Below are 26,413 nucleotides of genomic sequence, written 5' to 3' on the forward strand. Positions count from 1 at the left end.
AAAGAATCAATCAATGAAAACATAAAGGAGAGCTTCATCAATTCACCTCTTAAGGCTGATGATGTTAAACAAGGATGGGAACCACTAAACTACAGTAGATCAATCCTAATAATAAGGTAGATAATAAAGCTGCTTACATAGATCAGTTGTGGTAACCATGGTGAATAGTTTTATATTAAACACTGATTGAAAAATCATTAATTGATTCATTTAAACTTAGATGACTTGATTTTGCCTAAATAATTATCTGTCCTTTTTAATCTACCTTTTCTTTTGGACACCGTAAAGTTTACATCCGCAGAAAATACAATTGCTTTAAGGTTTTGTGGGCTGAAGTACTAAAAAGTACTGTTTAGGCTTTAGTACCTAAATATCTCCCATGTTCCAAACAAGTAGAAACACGTTTTAGTACCAAACACTCAGGATAATAAGGTTTTATTTCTACTTCACAGGGAAAGTTGTAAGTGAATTTAAATTTATAACACATAAGCTTGAATTATCTGCAGCTGCTTCAGGTACATGACCTAAATAGAAATACACTGAAGTAGTAGAAAGACAGTACTTTTGGGAGTTCTTTGTCCTTGGGCATCTTTCTATGAATCTTCAGGGAAGCAGAGGGTGTCCAATCCAAACAGTGGGAGGGAGAGAGAGTCTAAAGTGGATACTCAGGAGACAAGTAGATAGATGGAGAGAGAGCGGTAGAGAGAACATATACATCATAGAAATAACAAATATTGAGGATAATGTAGTGGTTGAGAGGTTGAAAGGATGGGATGACTGTGAACAAGGACAAAAATATAATGGGAACAATGTAGATGAGAAGTGTTTGTCAGTGCTGGAGGATAGTGGGAAAACTAAATGAAAGAGGGGACAGGGGTGCTGCTGCTTACCTCTGATACTGTGGGAGTGTTTGCTCATTTGTGCAGCCAAAGCTACTGTGGCTAGATTAAATGTATTATTTACCAGCCCTGCAGCCAGTCAGATGAAGACCTGTTATCTTGTCATTTTAAAGCGAGCAAATGTGATCCGACCAGCAGTGCAGCCCGGGCCTCGGGGTGTCAGCAGGGCCCGTCTCGCCGGGCTGCAGGCCAAGAAATAGCATAGCAGCAACAGGCAGAGCCAAGACTCAACATACAGTAGCATGAGTGAGAGCCGTTGTCATGGTAACAGAGGATGCTGCCGCTTGCCGTCCAGTCGGGCCGACACTGGATTTGACCGTGAACGACAGTTTCCAGTTGATCTTCACTTTTTCCTTTATGATTAATTACGACAGCCTCTGTCTTGTTATGGTCTTTGTTTATTTATAGCTTCCTGTAAATTAGCAACATTTCTCCTTTGAACATTTGTAGACCTGTTATCATCTTCATTTTGGTTTAGAGCCTGAAGTCAGAACCTCCTGCATGAGGAGCACCTTTCTCCCCACATGTTGTTGGACTCCTTAACGCCCTGTTGGCCCTCCAGTGTGTGTGCACTAGTCTGATCGTTAAAGAATCCCACTGTACATTCTTTGTTGCATACTGACACCATTTGTACTCTCTTATTTTTATCCTTCTATGTTTTACCAAGACATATTTTTATGTAAGTACTGCAAAAGCATAACTGTACCTGTCATGAGATAATCATATTGGTATCCTTGTGGATAAAACAGACATAGTCTAAGTGATCAATGTTGTAATAGGACATCCCTTAAAATGATGAAACTATATAAGATAAAGTTTATAAACAAAGATTAAGGTAAATTCTCCTGTGGCTGTTTGCATGTAGACAACACATTATCATAATAATATATATTTACTAAATATTTAAACACTTACTTTTACTTGATTCACACGTCTTTATAAATCTTATTTTATTTTTTATTATTATTTTATTGTTCTGATGTCTTTAAATACACACACACACACAAAAAAAAAAGAATTCAACTTTCTTATGGCAGTTTGAGTCATTAGATGGCGCTATTAGTAAACGAGCCACCGGAGATCATCCATCCTCTCCGACTAGTCCAACTACTCAGCAGCTCTGCGTTATTGCGCTTGACGCCGTTTTGTGTCCAGGATGTTTAAGTGAATGAAGATACAGTCGTAACAGTTTCAAGGCTGTTATTCAGTATTTTCCCCCCGTTGCTTCCCCTCCAGAGTCTCCTCCGAAGGACTAATCGACCCTGCGCTGCAGGACGCACCGGCTGCATTTGCGCTGAAGTTGTTCACAGCACGTCGCGGACAGTGGTCAGGTCGGGGAGGGAAGTTGGTCATTTCACTGCACCTGACAAACCTCAGGACCCTGAAATTGATGCTTTTGACACCGGCTGTCACACAGACTTGCACAATGTTAAGGAGACCCGGTGATTTGTCCGTGTGTGGAAAATGATTGCGAGCAGCGCAGAGCTTTCCATTATGGTGAGGAGATGTCTTCTTACTTTCAAACCGTTCAGGTAAGAACATGTTCTCTTCACGCAAATACAAGATCAGTGTTCATTTTCATTCATGATGATACATCCCCATTCATTCATGATGGAACAAAAAGGAGAAACAGGTGTAATGAATGAGTGACATCAGAGGTTCATTGTGTGTGTGAATACAGCAGCAGAGCTCAGACTGTGGCCATTAATTGGGATACACGCTGTGGACCAATTAACGTTTGGTTATCAAGTTAAAAGTTCACCACCAGCTGTAGGAAGCAGTGGAAAACAAGTCAAGCAGCCACAAACTCATTAAAACTTCCATGTTTGAGAAAATGGGTTGTACACTATCTCAAGGGCTCATTAGTATTAAAGCGTGGCAGTGATTCACAGCTTTGTAGGTGAATACAAAGGAGTGGGTGCTATTCATGTGATACTGTAGAGTTCAGTGGCTGCTACAGACATATACAGTCTGCCTATAGGTGTGTTGCATTGCGTGTGTTTCCCACTTAATGTTCAGTATCATCATCACTCACAGAGGCTCTCGCTGACTGATTGAATTTTGAGAAGGCAGACAATAAGCTCTGGTCTGCAGAGAGGAATCATGACGGTGTGTCCTGCAGTTCCAACCAGTTCTGTTTTCCAAACACCTTCTCAGCGTGACTACTGGAGCGTGCAGAAGAGCTGGTTTTGAGCTAATCGGTGCAAAGCTTTTTGGTTTCCGAGCTCCACAAGTCGAGAAAATCTTGGCTGTGTGCTCACTGCTCTTTCTAAAGTGCAGCCGTTCGCCTATAATTGAATGCTTTTATTTCGCCTGTTTACTTGCTGAGCACAGTGTGTGATGCAGAAAACCCATCCATGTAATGGTTCTTCGAGATGACACACTCAAGCGATTAAACAGTGCTTTTGTGTGGGTACAATATGGACTTTAAAAACATGTCTGCACACATAAAGCCTCACACACGTCTTAGGAATGATGTGATCCTTCAACTGAACTGTCCTGTGCTTCTTTTCATCACATTGTCTTATAACCTCATCTGTCCTTTTTGTTTCTGATGAGCTCCTAACTTAACTCTTTGGCCCCTAATCACCCTCTTGTTTGTGCCCCCTCTAACCCCTCTGCAGGATCTTTGTGTTGGGGATCGGCTTCTTCAGCCTCTGCTTTCTAATGAATTCTCTCGGGGGCCAGTTCTCGGCCAAGCGACCAGGAGATTCTCCCTTCACCGTCCGGGCAGAAGGTAAGCCAGCGTTTACGTGCCTGTGCTGCTTGGTAGCCTGCGACTGCAGGGGCTTTAGTCAGCGAGTAATGAACACGCTGGGAACATGCTGAGAGCTTCGTGGGGCCTCCTTGATTGCCGCCAGCCGGCTGACAGACTTGCTCACTTTGCTCATCAGGACTGTGCTTGAGGGGTGGGGGGGCATGTCGCTTGGAGTGCCTCTTCTCTCCTCTAATCTACACCTGCATCTGTTTTTTAAAACTTACTTTCATCTCTTCTCAGTGTCCACACTCTCTCTGACCCACATGAACTCATTTTTTAATAGTAGGAGTTGCACTAGGTGAGAAGTGTGGAGGTAGTAGTGGTATTTAATGTTCCTGTTTTGTGCATCTTTATACACTGACCCTGCAAGTAAGTGGTAAGAACAGCAAAGCATTCCTCATATGGAGGAAGTGTTAATAAACTCAACTATTCAATGTGTCATGTAATGCAGCCACAACTGTGAAGATCTCAGTTTAATAATGACAAATAAACTTTATTGTAAAAAGTCCAACATAGGACCGCTGACCTTGCCCTCACAGAGATCAAAGGCACAGCAGAGAAAAATCAGAAATATTTCAGAGACACCGTCCGTGAGAGAAACTTATCTTTCTCGGCACGTTCTCCGTGTTTGCACTATGTGCCTCTGCATATAAACCGCCACAGCACAGGCCATGTGGGAGAGTCAGTGTTAGCTTTTGGACTATTGTGTCTCACCTTTTTATCGCCGCCTGGCACAATGTTGACACTGCATGTCATCCTCTCTGACAGATACCAGCTGGCACGGGGAGAAACAATGCTCTCTATCGCAACCCATCCAAGGGCACCAGTTGTTTGTAGTTTGTATTTGCAAAATATTACACCAATTTCCTGTTCATTTCTATTCAAATGAAGCAACTGTAATCAGATCATCCCAGTGCAAACATGCAGCGCACCTCTGGAACCGACTTGAATGGTTGTACTTGGTTATTACAAGCTTTAATGAATGTTGGTGCAACTCTCCTGAAAAGTGTCATTTTCAAAGTGCAATGGAGGGAGTGTTGTATGGTGCATCAGGTGTCACCATGAGAGAGAGTGTCAAGGATCTCACTTATTTATTCATCCATTTATGAAATATTAAGTGCAAAGCTGGTTTAGGATGAAGCAGGGAGAGAAAAAAGGAAGTTTGTCACGACATAGTACAGGAGAGCTGTCTAATTAACTCCAGATAAAGGAAGGCATCTCACCTCTATCTCATCAAACGCCGTCTTGCTGCTAACCAGGAGTGAATTCTCATTCTCTGCGGGTGCGTGTGTTTGTGTACATGCACATGTTTGAATATCAGGATTAGCAGCTCAGAGACTTAGTGTAATGAATTAGCTGGGATGAATTGTTCAGTGGTGCAGCACATTTGCTGGTCACACCCATTCAGCCACCGCATGTCGACCCTGTGGACGTAGACGACATAACGGCACACAAGTACCCCAAACACCTATTTTGGCAAATGCAGGAAATGTAGTTGAGAAGCCTTTTGTCTTCCTATTTTCAGTTCTCTGTCTCCCTCTTCTTTTTACCTCTACCTGACTTGTTTTTTTTTTATTATTGATTTATTTATTTATTGCTTTGTTTTTGTCACTAAGATGAACAACAATGAACTAAGTCTCTAAAACCAGTCTCACAGTCAGACACAGACTCTACTTTGTGCAGAGTTACAGATTTCACCTGTACTGTATGTGCCATGTACTGTATAATGTAATGTCTTACCCCTTGACACTCTAGGAAGCGAGACCCAGAATAACAGTGCACTCGGAGACTGAGCTGTATCCAAATTTAAAATGCATGCATTCCCTTCATTACCTCCTTTTGAAGGTGCAGGAAAACTAATGATGCAGAAAAGAAGGAAGGGGGACAGAGGGAGACTATTTTCACCAGCATGGGAAGCATGAACGGTGGGGGCGTTTGATCCCAGATATCTTAAAGGCTCCAGAGCTGTACTGTAGCTTTCTAATAAGCTCTTTTGAAGACCACCTTCATAGTGTGTCCTTTTACCAGGGGGGTCTTAATGACAGCTTAGCAACAAAGGTAGAAATAGGCCCAGGATGCTCCAGTCAGAGCAAGAGCAAACGCTTCAGATGATAATGTTTCCTCTATTCCTACCAGCAAGCTCTATTGCTCCATTACATCTATGTTTGCACATTTACAGTATGTTTGTTGTGGTGAATGCATGTTTGAGTTATTTAAAAGAATAAAAAGTAACTACTTACACTGTGGCGCTTGAGAAAATCTGGAGAATTAAATGCAAAAGAAGATCTGCCTCCTCCACACGGTTTTAATCCATCACCGAGTCGAGTAGCAGAGCATCAGGTGCATCGTGTTCAGCATCCTGTCCACTGCGATTCCTTCACAGCCACGGACAGAACTTTATTCCAGAGCTCAGCAATCTTCATTAAGTGATGCATGGAAATGAGTCTTTCCTGACATGCTCGCAGTGAGGGTGTGGCATTTGTGTGTCCATCAAACCTGTGAAAACATGTGAGTGCCTCTTTTGAATGAAAAATGGGATAAGCAATAAGCACCCTCCTCCAGCGTGTGGAGATTGTATGAATAAAATGAACTGACCTTTGCTTCCGATGCTACATTGGTAGGTTAACAATGACTGGAAATGAATGAGCAGCTGGATGCTTGGCTGTGTGTCAGACAAAGGAGAGATGGGAAAGAAAAGAACTGCTCATTATTCACTTGTCATCTGGTGAAAAGACCAATGAGACAGGTACGACAACAGGGGCTGATTGTTGTACTGATACTGATTGTTATTTGAGCCAAGCTGGGCACTGGCGCTGAAACACATCCCAGAGCAAATGTGCTTTTTGCTCTGTGTACAGCTTTGCAGCATTCAGCATCTTTTATTTAAAGTAGGAATTCGAGGCCGAGCCTGATGTGCATCTTTTTTTTTTTTGCTCTTGGTGTTATTTTTTTTAACATTACAGTAAAATGATTGAAGACAGAGTTTAGAACCTCAGATTGTTGTCACCACTGTTGGATGTTAGTATTTTGTCTGTTAGACTGTTTGTTCAGTTGTATGTGTAGAGGTGCTGGTGTAGATCCGTCAGCTGATTAAGTTGTCTCCCGAGGGAAACAGTGGGAAATTAAGTGCTACAGCTTTGATTGCAACTGTTTCTGTAAATTAGCTGCTGCAACTTATCAACTTTATATGAGTGTGACTATGAAGTGTGTGCACAGGGACACCATGCACATCAGCGTTCATACATGTAGTAAAGTTATTAGTCAGTGAAGTGGCACACAAACATTCTTGCAGAGTGGAAGTGGAAGTGTACTTACTAATGGTGAGTTCCATATGAACTGTGAAATTGGAATTTCCAAGTTTCCGGTTGAAAATTTCAACTGAATTTCAATTGCTGCATTTCTGAGTCCTAAAGTTGAATTAGCCTCAAAACCCTGACCTCAAATCCCAAGACGGATGCTCTGCACATCAACAGTGAACACTTTTTATTAGTATTTCTGTCTAATTTGTGCCAGAATAATCTGTCGTACACACACAGTGGTACAGTCCAGGAGGTGTTTGTATGTGTAAAACACTGTGTAATGTATTTAACCTGGCCCCACATTTACATACTGTAGACACGAATGGAAGGTGGATTTTGGTTTGACTGCACTTTAAGAGGAGCAGAGAATGACTAAATGATCTTGAATGAACTGTGACAGTAGGATGAGCTGCAAAGTGGGTCAGAAAGTTCACTTGCAGTCTTAGGTAGCATTTTCCATTTGAGTTACTTTGGCATTCATGCAAGACCTTTTTTTTTTTTCAGCGTGAAAACAGTAAATGTGTTTATGCAAATGCTCGTCTTATTTTTATGGTTCTGTCTGAGTAGTGAGCGCATAATAGAGAAAACAGTTGTGTCCTGTCACACCACACTTGTGTGTTTCTGGGTAAATTGAGTGGTGTGTGTATTTTATAAGATAATAGTAGCATATTCTGTGCTTTCTGTCTGAGTTTGTTTTGCTATTTTCACAGAATAAAACACCTTTTGGCCACATGTTTTAAAGCTGCACCAAATCAATAAATGAAAATCTGCTGTGCTCCAGTGTCTGTAGCACAGCAAAACGTCTCCATGCTTGTAACTAAACGTCTACTTGGGAGAGTGAGGGGTGTGTTAGCCAAGAAAAAAAAAAGATTGAGGTTTTAATTGAAGCTACAGGAAGCAAAGCTTAAAAAACTACAGCACATACAGTGCAGGGAGTTCCTCTATAAGAGGCTGGAGCTGCCAAAAGGAAACCAGCTTCTGAATCTGGCAATTCCACTATAGGTGACATAAAAACAGGAGAGGAACTCGATCTCCAGCAGGCTTTTCTGTAATGAATATTTGAATTAGTACTGAGAGGATGGGGAGAGGGTTATTTATGCATGTGCGAGCATTCGAGTTAACAGCACAAGAGAATGTGTGCATTTATTCTGGTGACAGGTGAGATGGACAGGTCTTAGCCTAAACTCCATCTCGGAGAAAACAAGCCAGCCGGCGTGCACATCAGGAGTGATAGGATTTATGTGAGTAGGGTTCAACTGTGCCAGTGGGGGAGGAGGAATATAAATCAAACATGACACAACGCTACAATCAATAGTTTTGTTGATGCATAAATTACTAACTGTGGAAACATTGTGTTTCCATTTTAGAAAGCTCAGTGTAAAATGAATTGTTATATGGGAGGTTGTAGAGCCCCAGTGTACAACCAGGTCCACAAGTATATAGCTGATAATATGAAACACTTAGGAATTACAACCATTTTTATGCATCGCCTTCCAATTTTTAGAGGCTGCTATACAGTACCTACCTACGGGGGGGATGGATGCTATTTAAAAGGAAATGCACTATTTGATGCACCGTCTGTTTAAATGACTTCATCTGAGTATTGGAGTTGCGGGTGCTAGAATTAGTCCAGTGTAGTGAGGCAGAGCCTCTCTGCGAGATAAAGAAAATGAAAACACTGTGCTGAGATGCTATGTCACTATTTTTAAACCTCCCAGAGGGGTTGAATGTTTGAAGGCAACAGCAATCAGACATCATTGCAAAGAGTGCACGCTGTCCATGATCGTTCTCACAGGTATTTTGCAAGAAGCCACCCTTTTACATTTTATGATTACGTCTTTAAAGTGACTTGACTCTTTATAAATCAAGTGTCTCTGTTTAAACATTTGAACTGAAGAATCCCTCATTCTGACTTTATCTGGGGATTTTAATGAAATCTACTGAACCCCTGAATCTGCAATCATGAAGATACTGAGCCTGTTGTTTGATGTTGTTCTGTGAATTCAGCCTTATCTAAAGGAGCACAGTGAGACCGAGGAATAAAGGCATCTCCTGCACATGTCACTGCTTAATTGGCTCAGATGAAGTGTCTGGAAATGCCTGAATGATGAGCTTCATGCGCCAGCAGACAATGACTGAGAGACTTTTGAAGCTTAACAAAATAATGCTTAAGTTTAAAGTCACCACTAAGAACAATATGATGCGTTTGCTGTGTGTTTTGGGTCATCATCCATCTGCAGTCAGCGGCCTCCAATCTTTTTGCCATCTCTCTGTTGGGTTTATTTTGCTTTTGGAGACTAATAACGACCTCTTTCGCTTGCACTGACACCTTGTTGTACCCCTTTGGTATCTTTCGTGTTGGGGTTTCCAGTGAGCCAACGTTACACTCAGAACCTCCTCCTGGTCTTTTATCTGCTTGATTAGTCATGGAGTAATGAGAGAACAGGCCGCCCTTGGGCATGCAACTGCTTTGTCAGCCATTTGTTCCATTATTTATGTGTGCGTATGAAAATGGCTGTAATCCCTGAATGGTTAATGCCACACGTTTGAGTGTTTCATTTCAAATTCACGTTCCACTTTGCCTTAAATGTGATGTGTATGTTACTAAATGCTATGCCTTGTTAGCTTGTGTTATTCATCTGACTGAGCAGTAACTTCACAAGCTGTGGTTTGATGAAGATGTTCACGATATAAACATTAAGTACCGGTTTTTAATGAATGCACAGATGCTCGTCAGACTGGTATTTACCAATTTATTTGTCTTGTTGGAGGCCGTCACTTCACTTCTGTGCTGGCGGTAGCTGCACCTGCAGACTGACAGCTGATCCAGGTGTACCGTCATCATCAGAAAGTGACGCTGCTTCAGATGAGGTGACGGACAAAGAAATAAATAAAAAAACGCGTTTCCTCACATGTTTTAACAGCCTAAGACGTAAAGATAAGAGGCAAGTGTGGCAAACAAAGAGATATTTAATGAGAAGCACTCATTGTGTTTTGGGGAGCTGATGAGATCATTAGGAGCAGATGCTCAGCAGGTGCACGGATCAGGTATTCATTTATTTTCCATTCCTCATATATTCCTCATTCTTGGCTGAATCTTCCACAGTGAGACTTTAAAAGACTCTTTAGGTGAAATGGGTTTCTCTGTGGGCAGTTGTTTATATTGAAGCTTCACAGTGGCCACAGTATAAATGATGATCTAATTGAAATTTGTTCATATTATTGATTGTGCTTTGGCTTTTCCAAAATGGAGTAGTTAAAGGAGATTAGCTGCTGCTAAATCGTCCTTTTATTAACCAGCAGATGAGGAATGACGCAGAGGAGCCTTATGAGGAGGAACGTAAGCACATAGATACTATCGCCTCCTGCCACACTACTGCTGGCACCACGGGCCGTGCATTGGAAAGAAAAAATTATCCAATGGGTCCCAAGAGGCAGCAGGAAGCAAGAGTAAAAGCCAGACTGATGAACAGTTGATTGCAAACATATATAAGGCACAGTTCTAAAAATGTACTGTGTAGGAAGGCTGTCTCGGTAATAGTGATTTACGAGCACAATGTGTGCGAGGAGCATTACTGTGAAGAAATGTGAGTTCTTCTTCCCACACTTTAGCCCAGAGGCTTTGTTTAGATTTACTGCACGAAATATACGGCAGCTGATAGAGGATCCTCTTAACTTATCCAGCTTTCTGAATCCTCTTCGTATAGCCGCAGTCTTTTCTTTTACACAGAAGTCACAACAAATAATTAGAAGATCATTATTCTTAAAAGATCTGTCATAGACTTTAACATCTAACAGGCTGTGGGAAGTTTGGACTGTATAGTAATATCATATATTACCCCATAGTATTTGCTTTTTGCTAAATCTGCTCTCCTTTTCGACACTGCATCATTTTTCTTCTTCACTGTATTGCTAAGCTGCTGCTAAAAGCCACAAATATGAATGGGGAAATGTATTTAGTAGATTTCTGTTCTGTCTGTGGAGAGAAAATTTGTTGGGTGACTGTTGAATTATTCAAAGAGAGACTTCTTTTAGGCCAGTTTGATTGGAGCTATTCTGGAAATGACTGAAACTGTGCAAAGCAAACGAAGAAAATATGTGCAAGTAATAAAAGGAAGAGATTTAGGGGCCTCTCTTTAGCACAATTCACCTTTAAGAGTTTTTCTACTTCTTGTTTCTCTTTTCTCCTCAACAACACACATGCACACACACAAACCAAGAGCAGGAGATTTTTCTCTCTCTCCTTATTTTATTTACTTGTGATCTAATACGGTTTTTTTATCCTGTGGAAGGTGGCTTTCGCCTGACCAGTGAGAAATGAGCTCTGACAGGGGAAGTGAGTCTGCACACACAGTACTTTCGAAAGCCTAATGCAATTGATGAGGGGACTCTGAGAGGCGAGGCCCCAAGTCCCCAAGAACAATATGAGGCAGTTGTTGGTTTGTGCTATTCTTCTCAGGGGTACGAACCACAAATTCACTCCCAAGTCCTGAGAGTAGCATTATTTATCTTGACTCCTAAGACCTTGTGCCTGAGGCAATGAGCTAATTGTGTTTTCTTAGCAGTGAAGGCGCGTTGCTGATTTTGAGCTCTGATGCTGTTAATAATTACAGCTGACAGTGAGAGTAGAACCATGTGTGACGACAGAAAACACTGCTGGGTCAGGATCTTGATGATATAGCTGTATCCAGTCTGTGACCTGCGTGACCTTTTCGTCTGTAGCTGAAGGCTGCAGGTTAATTGACTAGTTGTTGGCTAACAGCATTGTTCTGGTTTACCATCTGTGAGGTCGCTAATAACCTAAGTCAAGCAGGAAGGCAAAGCCAATACTGTCAGAGTATTTTGCCTCTTCCTGTGTTCTGTAAGCTGCTGATTTATTCATGAAGGACAAAAGAAAATAGAAACTAGGCTGGAGTCATATTTTTAAGTAAACCAACAGTAATGTGGGACATAAAAAACAGATTCATGGAGCAGCCTTGGTGACTTTGTTCGACTATGGTGCATGTTAACTACTAATACAGTAAATAACGTCTCTGTTTTAAAAACAATAAGCAATCGATCAGCCACAACATTAGAAGCAGCTCCCTGTTACTATGTAGGTGTGGAGTTCACAGGTGTCCTCTGGTATCTGGCACCAAAAAATCAGCACTGGTAATCTGTGCCTCGGTAGCTCCTCTGTGGGTTCAGGTCAACCCTCGCTTTCCACGTGCAGCCGTGAGCCTTGGAAGCCTGTGTCCCTGTCGTCACTTCACTGGTCACTGACCTCACTGACCCCACAAAACCTGCTGCTCGGAGATGACCCAGGAGTCTAGCCATCAAAGCATCCTTGTCAGATTCGCTCAGATCCTCGTGCTGCTTCCAGCACATCAGCTTCAAACCCTGACTGTTCATTTTTTTGCCAATATATCCAAACTATTGACTGGTGCCATAACAAGATCATCAATATTTTTTCCATCACTGACTGGTTTGAGTGTTGTAGTTGATCAGTGCTCGAGGCATGCTGTATAATGGTATTAAAGTGTAAAATTCATACTGGTTTTTAATCTAATTTATCATTAGTCTGTGACTCTTTGCTCTTCTAATCTTCCTGTATATGATTTGTGTCTTTTCTTTAGTACTTGGTGGTCCAGAGTCTCGTGGGGTGCTGAGGAAAATTAGTGACATGCTGGAGGTCATCATGAAGAGGATGGATGCTCTGTCTAAACTGGGTAACACCACAGATGCCCACAGGCTGGATGAGCTCAGCTCAGCCTTGGACAGGTACAGAACTGCTCTGCATGTTGGTATTAACAAGACCACATTCCCTTTGTAGCCTGTTAGTCCAGCACCACTGTATGTTAGGGGTCGTCCCTGAAAGTCTCTGGTGAAGAATTAGAAAGTGGATTTTATTTCAGCCTGATCTCCAATTTTGAAGAGAGATGGTATGGATCTTTTTCCTTTTTGAGTGAGATTGTTATGCAGATGATGTTGGAGCTCTAACATGGAGTGAAATTTTAGGATCCTAAAAAATCAGAAAAATATAACAGTATATAAAATACAGTATAGTACAGTAAATGTTTATATGCTGAGAATAAGGAAATTTAATATTTTGTTAAGTAAAGTAGCTGAAGGTCTTGATATTTTTATTTTACCAAGGAGACCGAATTTAAAATGAATGTATATCTGAAGAAGCTTTTTCCTAAGGTGAATTTACCTGGTTTCAGGGAAAACAGCATGGTAGAAAAGTTAATTAGTTTAGTTAATAATTAATTAGTAAAAACCTTCTAATTTAATGTTTTCTTCTTTCTCTCATTTCTCATACACGGCAGACTAATACTGAAGATACCAAGACATTAAAATAACATGTATAGAATTAAGCAGTGAAGTGTAAATAAATCAAAATATGTTTTAAATGATAGATTCTTCAAAGTAGCTTTGATAACAGCTGCACACTCTTAACCAGCTTTTTGCTGTAGTCAGAATAGAAAAAACTTAATCTACATGGAGAAGATAGAAATTGTCAAATGTCTTGATAACCTGCAACACTATTGAAGTAGCTGAAATACTGAAGCCAGATCACGGCACAGTGATCAATTACTGCAGAAATTTTCTACTACACATGCAAAGCATGTATTGGCAAGAAAAGCTGCAAATCAACTGCAGAAAATTACGCATGAAAATTCCACGAACCCCTTTTTAGCCTCCAGTGCCATCGTACTTCCCTGAAATCTGCAGAAGCACAAGGTGCAAAGTCCTTAATGCTGTTGGCAAAGTGACAGCTCCTATTAAATAAGGAACACAAGCTGAAGCACTAAGAATGAGCCAAAAATACCTTAAGATTTGGCTAGCCAACAGAGCTGACTGATGATGACATTAGTCTGATTTAAATCCAATTGAAAACTTGTTGGCCTTAAGTGTGAGGTTTACGGTGATGAAGGAACAATATGTATCTCTGAACAGCATCTGGAGTCTGGGCTGGCAGCATCAGCTAAAAGAGCCTACGATACAACGAGGAAAGGAATTAACAGATTCCATAGATGAATCACACAGATCATTGAAAAGAAAGGTGACTAAGTTGGCAAATGTCTGTATCTGAATAAACAAATAGACTCATTTGGTGTTAGTTTATTATAGACCTGCTTTCTTTGAAGCTTCTGAACGAGGAAAAAGATTCTCTTTAATTAGAAAGATTTGGATTCTATAAATGCTGAATGTGTTTAACATTAAGAAATATCTTACTCGACTGTTTAGGTAACATTATTTCCAGTGCTGGATGTGCTCATGGTAATATCAGCGGTGATAGAAACAGGCTGCGAAAGAACAGCAGGTCAAAGCTCTCAAGGTTGAACTTCAGGTGCACGGCAGAATATTCTGTCGAGTTCCTCAGCTCTGGTGTGCAAAAGGTGAAATTCACTGGCACATAGAGATGTTAAGATAAAACCGAAGAAGGCCTGAGAGATGCATCGTGAAGAGAGGAGGGAGAGCACGGGGCATCCCGGTAGAGTCATGCTGTGAAAAGAGCCTCGTGCCACAGAAACCAGGGGCTGAAGAAGATGACGTGCGAGAACAAACGGGTTGAGGAAGGGCATGGGTCTTACTGGACACGTTGAAGCCGCCTGCCCGGAGGTGTGTGTGTGTGTGTGTGTGTGTGTGTGTGTGTGTGTGTGTGTGTGTGTGTGTGCATGCTCCTTGGTTTCCATAGCAACAGACCTTTTCTGATGCCTGCACCTTTCTCGGGGTTTGAGGAGAGGAAGCTTCCTCTTGTTTCTGCTGTCTGCTTCCCTCCTGGACATCACCTTCGTCTTCCGCACAGCCAGGATCAGAAATCGACTTGAAGAGAGTCTGTGCCGTCCCACACAATATTACAACCAACTCTAAGAGGGGTTGCAATTCGAAATATATGTCTGGCGATTGTGTAACTACTGCTGACGGCAAATAATGAACCAATAGGTGCAGCAACTCTCTTGACCTGACTCCTGCTTTTGCACCCTGACCACAAATTCAGCATAGTTTTATCTGAAGTTTAATATTACACCTACAGAATTAAGTTTTCTCTACAAAATACCCTGTGGATATACGCTCACTCGTATTGTATTGTTCTAACAGTTGTTTAATTGGCCTCTCAGGGACTAAACTGGAAATGTTACTGCCACAAAGGTCAAATAGTTTTTAAACCAACTTGGTGGCAGGAAAAACCTATCACGCTCGTGGCTTTATTTTACCTCACTCAGGTGATTAAAAAACTCTGCATGACTCAGGGTAAGAGTTGACACTTGAGATTAGTATGAGATCTTCAGGCAGGATAAATCTTGCCCGGCTGGTATAATATTTTTAAAAACGTAATTAGGTTGTCCTCTTGCTCTTCAACAACTGATAGCCTCTGCTGGAGTCACAGGGATGGAAATGGAAATGTAATATGGGGATGCCTTTTACTTTAAAATAACCACTGTAAACACCACTGTGTGCGAGTGTGTGTACTTTACTGTGCTGTACACCGGTGTGTCTGTGGAATTGACAGTTAATTTGTGCTGACCTGCTGGCTTAAAGGGTAAACGTAAAGGATTGGCTACCGCTTCTCTCCTGGGCCTTGCATGGATTATGATTAAGTTATTCATGTACACATATTTAGATTGATTGGATTTCCACATTTAGAGTTATTTAATAAGCAATATACTACTACATAAAAAGATGTTGCAACTGAACATTTACTCTGTTGGAAAGTACTAAACCATATTTTATCATTCCAATAAAATTATACAGGTATAGTGTTATAGTTACAGTTTATGTACTATTACCAAAATAAAAGCCCCACATTAGCCATTTAAAGAAGCTTGTACTACCAACAGTTACTTCTACGTCAGTTCATCAGTCAGCAGAAAATTAATTGCTTATAATATAAATACTCTGTCATTTATTTGGCATATGTCACAAATGTGTCTGTGTCAGCTTCTGAAATGTGCTGGAAGTTTATATGATTATGGATTGAATATGTCTCAAATATTAGACACAATCTTTGACATTAAATGATTCACTGATTAATTGCCAATCAAAATAATTGTTACTCAGCCGGAGGTGCAATTATTAGTCAGTGAGTGGGTTTGGGGGACTGTTTGCCAGACGGAACAAGACACTTGTCAGTTATAGATTTTTAATAGTCTGAACAATGAATCCTGTAAATCAACAATATGTGGATTCATAATAACAAATATTAATAATACAAAATCTGTGGGAACTGTACCTGCACCATAGTGTAAATTTCAACCCCTGCCTTCTGCGTCCCTGGTATCACCCTCTCCATCGTAAATACTGGCTCCTGCTTGTTTTGCCAACAGCTTTTAGGCCGCAGAGGTCAAGTGCAGTGAAGCACATTTGCAAACAACTTAATTGTCTCTCAGGGACCGGCTTTAATATGCTGACTCACTTTTTATTTTATCTCAACAAATAAATTATCTGTCAGTGTTTAAAAGCTTTTTTCGATTTCACGCCTCAAGTTCCAGACAATTAGCATTTCTTCCACTTCTTCATGCTCACTGTGACGGGTGGGGAAACAACAAATGCTACTGAATGGGAAGAACGCCAAAAACAGAAATGTATATCTGTCTTTTCAGGATGTGCGATAGCAGAGAATTCAGGTCATTACAAGAAGGTCGTTGCTGGAATATTTTTAAATATTCTCTTCCTCTTTTTCTGTGTCTGTGTGACATGCATGACCAGGATTCAGCCCATTGGTCTAGTGGAGCGCATCCAGGCCATCGCCCAGAACATGTCTGACATGGCGGTGAGGGTGGAGCAGATCCTGCAGCGCAGCATGGCCAACAGCAGAGGTATGACACACGTGTGCTACAGGTGTAGCTCAGTTCAAATCCATCCAAGCTAGAGACACGTTTCATCTCTGATCACATGAGCGAGACCCTCGAGCCTGGATCCGGTCTAATGGTTGACTGCACAATTTGTGTCGAACATGGCCTTGCCAGTTGATCATGTAGAACTTGACAGGCATTATTCACGGCACATTACCCGCTCAAATATGGTGGAAGGGCTCGATTGCCACAGCACAGTGCTCCATAGTCGCTGCCATATCATAACTACACAACGGCAGGATGCTTAAATCACAATGATGAATTGCTGCCTAGTTAATGGGATCTGGGTATGTCAGCCATCTTTATTAGTTTTCATTCTCGATTCCTTTACTGGGCACAGAATAGAAGTCGGACAGCACAATTTAATTTACAAGTAATTTCTTTCTCCACTACGTCGCACTTTATGACGGAAAACAATTCAACTTACTGTCTCATTAAAACATGTTGCATAACTTTTCTTGTCATAGTGTCTGATATCATTTCAATAAGATCAATTTGAACCTGACTAAGTTCACAATGAAAGGGCAGCAGTACTTTACATTGTGAGAGGTCTGCTGTTATTATGCTAATCAGACAGAATGGGAGGCAATTATTTGTCTAAGATTGTGCTCCTTGATGCTTGGCAGGACGCCGGTGGAGGAGCTGCAACTGCTCCTTTAATTGGGCTTAGTGGTGCCAGGCTTCGAGAGGAAGAAATGAAGGAAAGGGAAACGAGGGAAGGGAGATAGTGAGTCAGATGACCAGCAGAAAAGACACTAAAAAGCAGGGAAGATTAGGATTTTATGAATCACGCTAATGCAATCTATCTATAGTAAATCCAGCGAGTGGGCTGGAGCTGAGATAGGGCCATTCAGCAGGGGAGCCCAAGCTTTTACAGGAGCTTGTTTGCTAGCTTTACAGTTTAATTTATCTCTGTTCATCCCAAAGGCAGGCGGATATATACTGTAATGCAAAAGACAAACAGACTTAAAACCCAGGAGAAACACAGTAAAGATCAGCATTAACCACTCGGGATTAATTAGGTCGGTGTTTCCTGGAGTCAGGTTTTATGTTGCTGGTCATCTGGTCATTAAATAGAATCCCCACATATTATAATAACACATAGAAGCTGATTTGTGTTGGTGTCGGACGTGTGTGGTCTTTTATCAGCGCATGTGTGTATTAATGCACTTCTCTTTTCTCCAGTTAGGGATGGAGCATTAGGACAGTGTGAGACTCCTAAAGACCCCCGTTATCCTGACTGTCCAAGCAAGATGGATGTAAGTCTTTATATCTCACTTAAGTCCAAACGATTTTGCACTGGGAGTAAACATCCCTTCGTCCTCTCTGTGTGCCTCACCTTGGTGCAACATACATTTTGTATAATAAGATAACAGGATGTTTATAGTCTCCTTGTGGAAAGCTGGGTTGTCGTGGCAACAAATTGTAGTTGACAGCAAGTGTTAAGAGAATATAAAGCAGAACATAGCGAAGGATTTAAACTGTGTAGCGATGATAGTTGATTAAAATAGCAGCAGACAATCGATATGCAAAGAATAAAACGTACAGCACGTCCAGTGTGCTTATTTTTCAGTCGACTGTCTGGAAGCTGGAAACATGTAGGTCCAGGGTTTGAAGAGAGGATGTGCGCAAATATGTACCTTCTGTTCAATATTTAATAACTGAGTGTAAGAAGTGTAAATTAAATTTCTACAGAGGTCACAGTGGCTTCAGACAGTTTTCAGACCCCTTCACTGTTTGCACACTTGTCTCTCTTTGGAAATTTGTGCGCTCCTGTGAACACTCAAAGCTTTTGAAATGGTTTTCTACCGTCGCTCTGATCCATGGCTCACCACAGATGAATCATAGAAGTCTACAGAGTAGGTAGGTTTTTGACCAGACAAGCGTTCATTCTGTTAATTCTGGGGCTGATATACACAGATGTGCAGTATATCCAGTCGATTCAGTTTGTGCAGTTGGACTGAAATAAAGCAGGACGCACTTGACCATGATTTGGAGTGCCACAGCAAATAATCTTTATAGAGAGATCAGTGTTTGACTTTTATAAAACTAGAGCTCAGTGAGCAAAAAGGGAAGGAGTGAATTCTTTCTGAAGCAGCTGTGAGTATAGAAATTTCAACATTACATATACAGTGGCAAGAAAAAGTATGTGAACCCTATGGAATTTCATCGGATCACATTTTATAACAAATTAATACAGAAAACCATGAAATTCAATTTTTGCCTGCTTTGAGATTAGGATGGATGTTCCTTCAGCAAAGCAGAGAGAGAGTCTGAGATGGAGTTTAGTGGAGTCTTCGCCCTTTCCTGCACCACCTAATGAAAGGAATCTAATCTAGTTCAGCCAAGTAACAGAAGCAGGTGTTTCCACTGTTTGATTTCCATTTGATTTCACCTGGATGTCCTCTGTCTCTTAGCAGCTTATCACCAGGAACAGTGCATGCTGGAAACTTTGTTGACCTTGACCCATTAATCATCATCTAATCATCGCTACGACCACCCCGTCGTAACGTTTTTGCTGATATTTCTATTCAGCCTGATCTAAATTAGACTTAATCAATTAAGAATAAAGGAGTCACCAAAAGTGGCATCGAATTGCAATTTGCATGATTTTGTCAATTTAAGGAAGAGGAATGAACAGTGGACGGATGAAGCGACACATTTTGCCTTTTTCCACTAGTGGATGCGCTCTCGTTGGACCTCGGACCCCTGTTATGCCTTTTACGGAGTGGACGGCTCCGACTGCTCCTTCCTCATCTACCTGAGTGAAGTTGAGTGGTTCTGCCCTCCACTAGCCTGGAGGAACCAAACTGCTACACCCACGTTGAAGCCTCCACCCAAGAAACAGGTAATACAGCACTTACATCTAACTAATTTTATTTACACTACACAATAAACTAAACGGGGACAAATAAGAGCAGAGCAGAGTAACGGCCTGTAGGGGTAACAGAGATGTCTGATTCCTGCAAAGCACAAGCAGCCAACATCCTAATCTCTGCTTTTCTCAGGTGGGAGATCTAAAAGGGAGCATGCCCTTGTCACTGTGTTAGACTCAAGCTGGTTTTGCCACACTGGGGAGAACAGAATGAAACTCCACTGAGAAGTGCTGTAGATCTGGTTCATAGGTGCCACAGTGTGCTTTGAAACTGTCCAACTTCAAGTGCTTCACTGTTCAGTCTTGCTGGGCGATTACTTCTGGACAAATCTGAAAAGCTGTCCCTGGTGTTCATTGCCATTTTTCTTCCTGCATCATTTGATTTTCGATGCATTATGATTACAATCACTGCTCAAGGTCCATCCCACCATTCACCACTGTCTCCTCTCCCTCTTTCTCTCCAGAGTAATGTGCGGCCAGTGAGTTTGGCCCTGCTGTGAATTCACTCTGCAGCTCTGCCATCTGCTCTAATTGCCAGCCTGTATTCACTGAGACTAATCCCAAGGCTTCCCTTGGGTACTCTGCATTTTGCTGCACCATACACAAGTAGCTCTCGAGAGCAATAATTCACCTGCATTGTGAGAGTACAGTAGATCGCTGCATATTGATTTAGTCTTTGCTGGAATCAGTTTCGTTTATAAAATCTCTGTGTTTGAGAGAGGTGAGATGGTTTTTAGTACTGTGTGTGTATCGGTCTCTCCTGTGTGTATTTATAGGACCTCCGTGCTCCCCCATGCAGTCACTTCATTGATTAGTGCTTGCGTGCTAGTATTGCGCTGTGATGCAGTGATTAGTGGGCTGACGGGTAAATGCAAAATGAGAGCTGACTATTTATGAGGATGATCCTGGAATCCCTAAGGAAAGCTGTCTGGGAGGCGTAGCCCCGGGCACAAACTGATAACAAGATATGACAGCCTCTCTGTGCTCTACACGCTCTTAACCACCTCCAATAAGGACAGTTTCACATGGAGGAAACTGACTTGTGTTTTGTTAGCCCCCAGACTAAGATACATTATTATTGTTATTTAGTAGTTTCTGCTGTACATAAAAAATAAACTCTGAATAGTGGACACTTGACAAGTTCTCTGCAATATTTCTTCCTCCTGTATCTCAGGCTGTTTTCCAGTCTGACATCGGGACTCTGCTGGAGCAGGTGGGCACTGGGAAGGAGTCGCTGAGCTTCATGAAGAGACGCATACGCAGGCTGGCAGCACAGTGGGCCTCTGCTGCACGACGGCTGGATGACAAGCTCCGCAACCACTGGAGAGAGCAAAAAAGGGTGAGGATGAGGCTTTTCCACACGCTATAATGCTGTTGCACATATAGGTGGATGAACGCGTAGGATAAGAGAACAAGTCCGCGTTGTGGGTTCATCTTCTCAGAGTAGTTATAAGACACCAGACACCTCCTAATTTGATGTAAATCTATCTGTTTAGGTTTTAAAGTTAAAAAACTCTCAGCACAGGATCAAACAGCTCAGAGAGACACAGACAGTCCTTTAATGCCCACATGCTAGGCCATTAAGTTACCAAAAAAAAAACAGCTGTGACATTTTGTTGGACTAACATTATCTTCTTTTATCCTAGATATGAATCACAGTATGTTGAGTTACACACATAAGTAGATAATGATGGAGAGTAACGTCTTGCCAGCCTTGATTGTCTTCCGTGCACTTTCTCCACTGACATTCACAGGAACATTTCCACAAAGTGTTAAAAGGTGCTGCCTGCTGCAGCATGACAATCACATTAGCTCCCTTCTGCTGTTTACTGTATATTAAAAAACTCTTAGTAGATGCAGTAACATATAAGAAAAAGCACAAGTCTTTTTTTACACAATACAATAAATGTTTTATCACCTAGAATTTTATCACAAGAAATGAAACTAATATTGTGCACAACACCCACAACATAGTGCTACACATCCTGGGAGTGCAGAGCTATTTTTTCCTTTTCATGGCTCGTTAATATGTCGATGACACAGTGAATTATATAGTGTTGAAAAGCTCCTCTGTCGCTGCCTGCGAGGTGCCAACATTCTTCTTTGCCTTAAGCTGTTTAGTGTTTTTTGGACGCGACAGTGTTAAAAATAACAATGTGCTAAACCCTGTAAGTGGCAGTTGACAGTCAGTAATTCAACCAGTCGCTCACGTCACTTTGTTCTAGATCCAAGAAGATGTAGAACAAAGATTATACTCGTGAATTAATCAATGTGTGGTTACAAGTCACAAACTGTGACAGTGCAGAGCAGTTTAATGAAAGAAGCTATCCGGAAACATTATGGGAAGTGGAGCTTTACACATACTGTACTACAGCCCGTGAGTCACAATATCTGTGACATTAGCTGTATTGATTTTCCAAAATACTTTTTGCACGTCCCTTGTATCACCTCAAAACTGGAATTATCTTCCTACATCTTCCATCATTATTATTTTTTGCATCACTTAATTTAGTATAATTGTATACGTAGATAAGGAACATATAGATTCTCAACACCTATCAAAGACATAATGGCCTTTGCCTGAACATTAGAATAAGAAATCATTTGCACAAGTGTATTTATAAATCCAGTTCACTGATCTATCAAACCTTTGCTGGATTATCCTATGTGATTAAAAAAAGCTATGGCTAAGATACAAAATAATGAAAAAATGATTCGAATAAGGACACAAAACGAACGAAATGATCCCAAAGAGACAAAACACAACAAAAACTGAATAAAAAATAATCACTAGAAGATGCTCAATGACCACAAAGTGACCTTGAAGAGACCAGACATAACCAAAAGGCCGCACAACGATCACCAGCGATGTGACGCTCTCATTTGTAGTTGTTTTGTTTTTCTTTCAGTCCGTGGATGTTAAATAAAATTACGTTTTCTCATAATCCATCTATGACAAAAACAGACCTTTATCTGATGAGATGGTTTTGCCTGATGCTCCGTTCATCTTTCTCATTTGCAGGCCTGCTGTATGCATGTCCCTAGGGGGCATTATATTAATGCAGCACCCTGCCATTCGAAGCGGGTTTGCTTCTCACAGCAACATGAAGGCAGAATGCACGGCTGAGTATTGGACTGTAGATCTCATCTCCCCCAGAACATGTTGACAGCTCTCCATAAATCCTTCTGTTGAGAGAGATCAATGAGGATTGATAGTAAAAAAGCATAAATAAAACGTGATAAATTAAATTAATTAGTGATATTTTTTGTAAACCGTTGCAGTGTTGATTTGAATGTTTAATGTCTACTGTCCAATAACAGGAACCTACAAACTTTCCTTTCATTACTAAAACAGAAATATCTTTCTGTAATTTCCTGTGTCTCGTTTGAACAGCATTTACTTGGAAAAACCCATATTTTGCTCTTTTCTTTTTATCCATGTGATGTTTGAGTCAGCTGTGAATCATGAGAGAGAGAGAGATCTCATGGTCGTGTTCTATCGTGGTGTATTCAGACTGGAAGCACGATGACTCGAACACCATGACTTGTTTTTGTCCAGTATGAAATGCAGAGAGTAAGATGACGCATGCTCCTTCCCAGTTGAATCCAGCTGACATTAAATTGCATGTTTTCTCTTGGCTTGGTCCTAAAGTGAACGTCTCAGGCCGGTTAAGAGCCGCAGTGTGTGAACAACATGCATTAGCTTTCCTGCTGTAGAGTCCTCTCTTCTAACACACATGAGCACAAGGCTTGTCCTGCTCTTATGCCTTTTTTTAATGAGCCACAGAAAAAATATTCACCAGGGAAAAGTGCCGGACCAACACCAGACTGGCTGCAGGCTTGAATGTTAATTAGCTGGACAGCTCCAACAGGATGAACATCATGTGAGCTTACCTGTACATGTCACTTTTTGGGTCTTACTCGTTAATAATGCTGCTAACTCCAAAAAGCTACAAACAAACTTTATTTAGTTCGTCTCTTGTTTAGTTTTTAGTGCTCGTGCACATTTTAGGTCCGTTTCCCCTGAAAATATTTTTACGTTCTAAAAAATGTTGTTTTTTAACCTTGTCCGTGTGAATTCAAATTGCTGCTCTGTGAATTCGCCTTCGTCTTCTCCACTGAACAGTGGGAACATTTGGCCTTGGTGTTTGTGTTTTTTATCCAACATGTGGGGCTCATACATTTATACAGAGCTGCTAGCTAAACAGAAATCGACCGAGCAGTGGAGGAAATTTTGCATGCATGTCATTTTACAGATGAAATATAAAACACAACACTGATGCTGATAGGTCAGTTTAAACAGGTGCATGAAGGGAAAGCCACACCCCCACACCAACGAAGGTGAATTAAAAGAGCCTATCAACGTTTTGTCAAAACAAAATTAATTGAGAAAAATAATTAAATGCTGCCATCTGTTGAAAAATCTAATTTCATTACATATTTAACGGCTCAGAAATTCAATTCTTCCTCATCAGCAATTAAAGGGCTCATGTATCATTCTGCATATCAATTAGCCCTCTGCGGGTCAATTTTCATTTCAGCTCCATGCATAGATGATTATATTTCTCGTGAGTTGCCTTAGTGTGAATATGCAGTCACTTGCTTTCTCGTTTTCATTAGATTCTCAATTATATTTAAAATTTGACTTCACTGATCCATGCTAAATATTTGGATTTATTCATATGTGAATCTTTTGAAGAGTCTGTGAAAATTGCTCTCACAAAATCTCTATTATTCATCGTGCATCATGGGACTACTGCCTGGAAAAAAAAGAATATGGAAATAATGACTTCCTTTCTACAACGACAGTGCAGAGATGGTTTAACAAAAATGCTTTAACAAACCCGTGTGCTGTTGTGCTCTCCTCTCTTCTCTTGCCATAATTTTCCTCTTTTTCCTTCTGCATTCAGATTCTTGTCCACGTGGGCTTTCTGACAGAGGAGTCTGGAGATGTCTTCAGTCCCAAGGTGCTGAAGGGGGGTCCTCTGGGCGAGATGGTTCAATGGGCCGACATCGTCACAGCCCTTCATGTGCTGGGACACAACCTCAAGATCTCGGTTTCTCTGAAGGAGCTGCATGGGTAGGCCAAGTTTGGATGTTTTCTCAAATTACTTTCAAGCTTTAGGCAGAGCTGCTGCAGCCCGTGAACAATACATATCTCTGCGTGTCGACGTTGCACCCATTCAAATTTTATGTGAGATTCTTTGGAGCATCTGTCGCAGTAAACTAGGGAACATCTGTTGTTTTATGAAAATGCAAACCATTCTTTCTTTTTAGCTTTATTGTTGAAGGAAACTGCTTTGTTGTTCATTGTGAATGCCCTGTAAGCGATCAGCAGCCCAGCCGCAGCGCTGTTGCCCACACACTGTTTCGATCACCTTTGGCCAGACATAGATAAGCTATCTTTCCTACCTGCAGAGTGCTTTTTCAGCCTGAGGGCTTGACAGCATCTCTACAGCTTGTGCATCTCCTTCCTGCCCCTGCTCACTGACTCCAGAGTGATAACAGGCTTGTCATCACAAACACAAGTGCTTATACCAGTGGATAACACACACACACACACATATATGCGCAATGTGCCTTCTAGTCAGACGATGATGGTTTCATCTAAAGCCTATTGATTGTCACACTGATTTGAGGCACAATAAGAGGAGTTCAGACAGTGGACCGGTCCGGTCCTGCTTTGGACATTTCCTCAGCAGTGTGATCTGTCAGGACTGCAGCCGCTTCACGCTAGCTGGTCAAGAAAATGACTGTGTACAAGACTAGATTTGCTGTCGATTCCTTTCTGCCAGTGGGTGCTGCGTAGCTGGAGCAGACAGGCTGATGGTAATGTGCGATTGTTATTGAGCAATGTTCGCATTGCTGTAGGGAAGAGGTAAGAGCATTGATGAGTTAGAGCTGCCCTTTGATCTTACATTTCAGGCTGTGAAGAAAAGCTGCTTTGATAAGAACAGACTGGGGAGATCAGTGAGGTGGGGAAGATGCCGCGGTGGGAATGCTTCTGCTGGCCGCGCTATTATTTACCCCACTAATTGGTGTCATGGAGTATTGAATCACTGCAGTCTGTCTCCATTGGGAGCGCCATCAGAAATGTTTCAGAAAATGCAGAAGTTCTGACAGAGACTTGCAAAAAAACATCGGCCAAGGTTAGCGCTAATACGCACCAACAGATGAGTAGTGTCTGCAGTTTGTGCAGGGATGTTGCATTAGTGCAACATCATGCATTAGGTCTGATATTGGTCTGTTCAACAGGAAATTAAATGGTCACCCTTAAAAAGAAGGAATGAAACTGAAGCCAAGTGGATTTATCCGATCATTCGTTCTCCTGTTGTGGCCCCAAAAAGCACAATCCAGAGCACATATCCCACTTCTTACATTAGTCAGTTGATGGCAGCTGCCAAACTTCCCAAATCTCTTTTCTAAGGCTGTTAATGAATAGAAAACAGGAATATGTCTCTCCATCCCTTACTCTTACTCTCCCGCATACTATTAAATTGACATATCATTATGTGGGTTGTGCTCCCACAGATTCCCTCGGGCTTGTATCTATTTACATTTCCTGCTCTTCACTTTTCCACCGAGGCTTTGGAAAGAGACTTAATACCAGTGGATGGGCTGCTGTGGTTCTTATGTGGACAGGAAATATATGTTTAGTGTTTGCTGCACTAAAACAGATTAGCTACAGTGGGAGTTGGTGTTTGCTTCGTTGACGAGTCGTGCTGACCTGCTTTAATAAATAG

The 26,413-nt window shown here is 41.4% G+C and overlaps 1 protein-coding gene across 3 annotated transcripts in view; it reads left to right on the forward strand.

Annotated features, from left to right (window-relative positions):
- Positions 1-2,009: 2,009 nt before the first annotated feature.
- Positions 2,010-26,413, forward strand: part of LOC113160348 (alpha-1,6-mannosylglycoprotein 6-beta-N-acetylglucosaminyltransferase B) — a 46,096-nt gene continuing 21,692 nt past the window's right edge. Inside the window, exons 1-8 of one of the 3 annotated variants that reach the window (XM_026357604.1) lie at positions 2,010-2,431; positions 3,524-3,636; positions 12,572-12,716; positions 16,650-16,759; positions 17,981-18,054; positions 19,476-19,643; positions 20,845-21,009; positions 24,581-24,750. In XM_026357604.1, coding sequence (XP_026213389.1) covers positions 2,364-2,431; positions 3,524-3,636; positions 12,572-12,716; positions 16,650-16,759; positions 17,981-18,054; positions 19,476-19,643; positions 20,845-21,009; positions 24,581-24,750 — 1,013 coding nt within the window. In that variant the 5' untranslated portion in view covers positions 2,010-2,363. Of the gene's footprint in view, positions 2,432-3,523; positions 3,637-12,571; positions 12,717-16,457; positions 16,526-16,649; positions 16,760-17,980; positions 18,055-19,475; positions 19,644-20,844; positions 21,010-24,580; positions 24,751-26,413 lie in introns of those variants that run through there. The other 2 variants (XM_026357685.1, XM_026357770.1) reach the window with 2 other exon arrangements.

Source organism: Anabas testudineus, chromosome 8 (assembly GCF_900324465.2).
Source record: "Anabas testudineus chromosome 8, fAnaTes1.2, whole genome shotgun sequence".
NCBI lineage: Eukaryota > Metazoa > Chordata > Actinopteri > Anabantiformes > Anabantidae > Anabas > Anabas testudineus.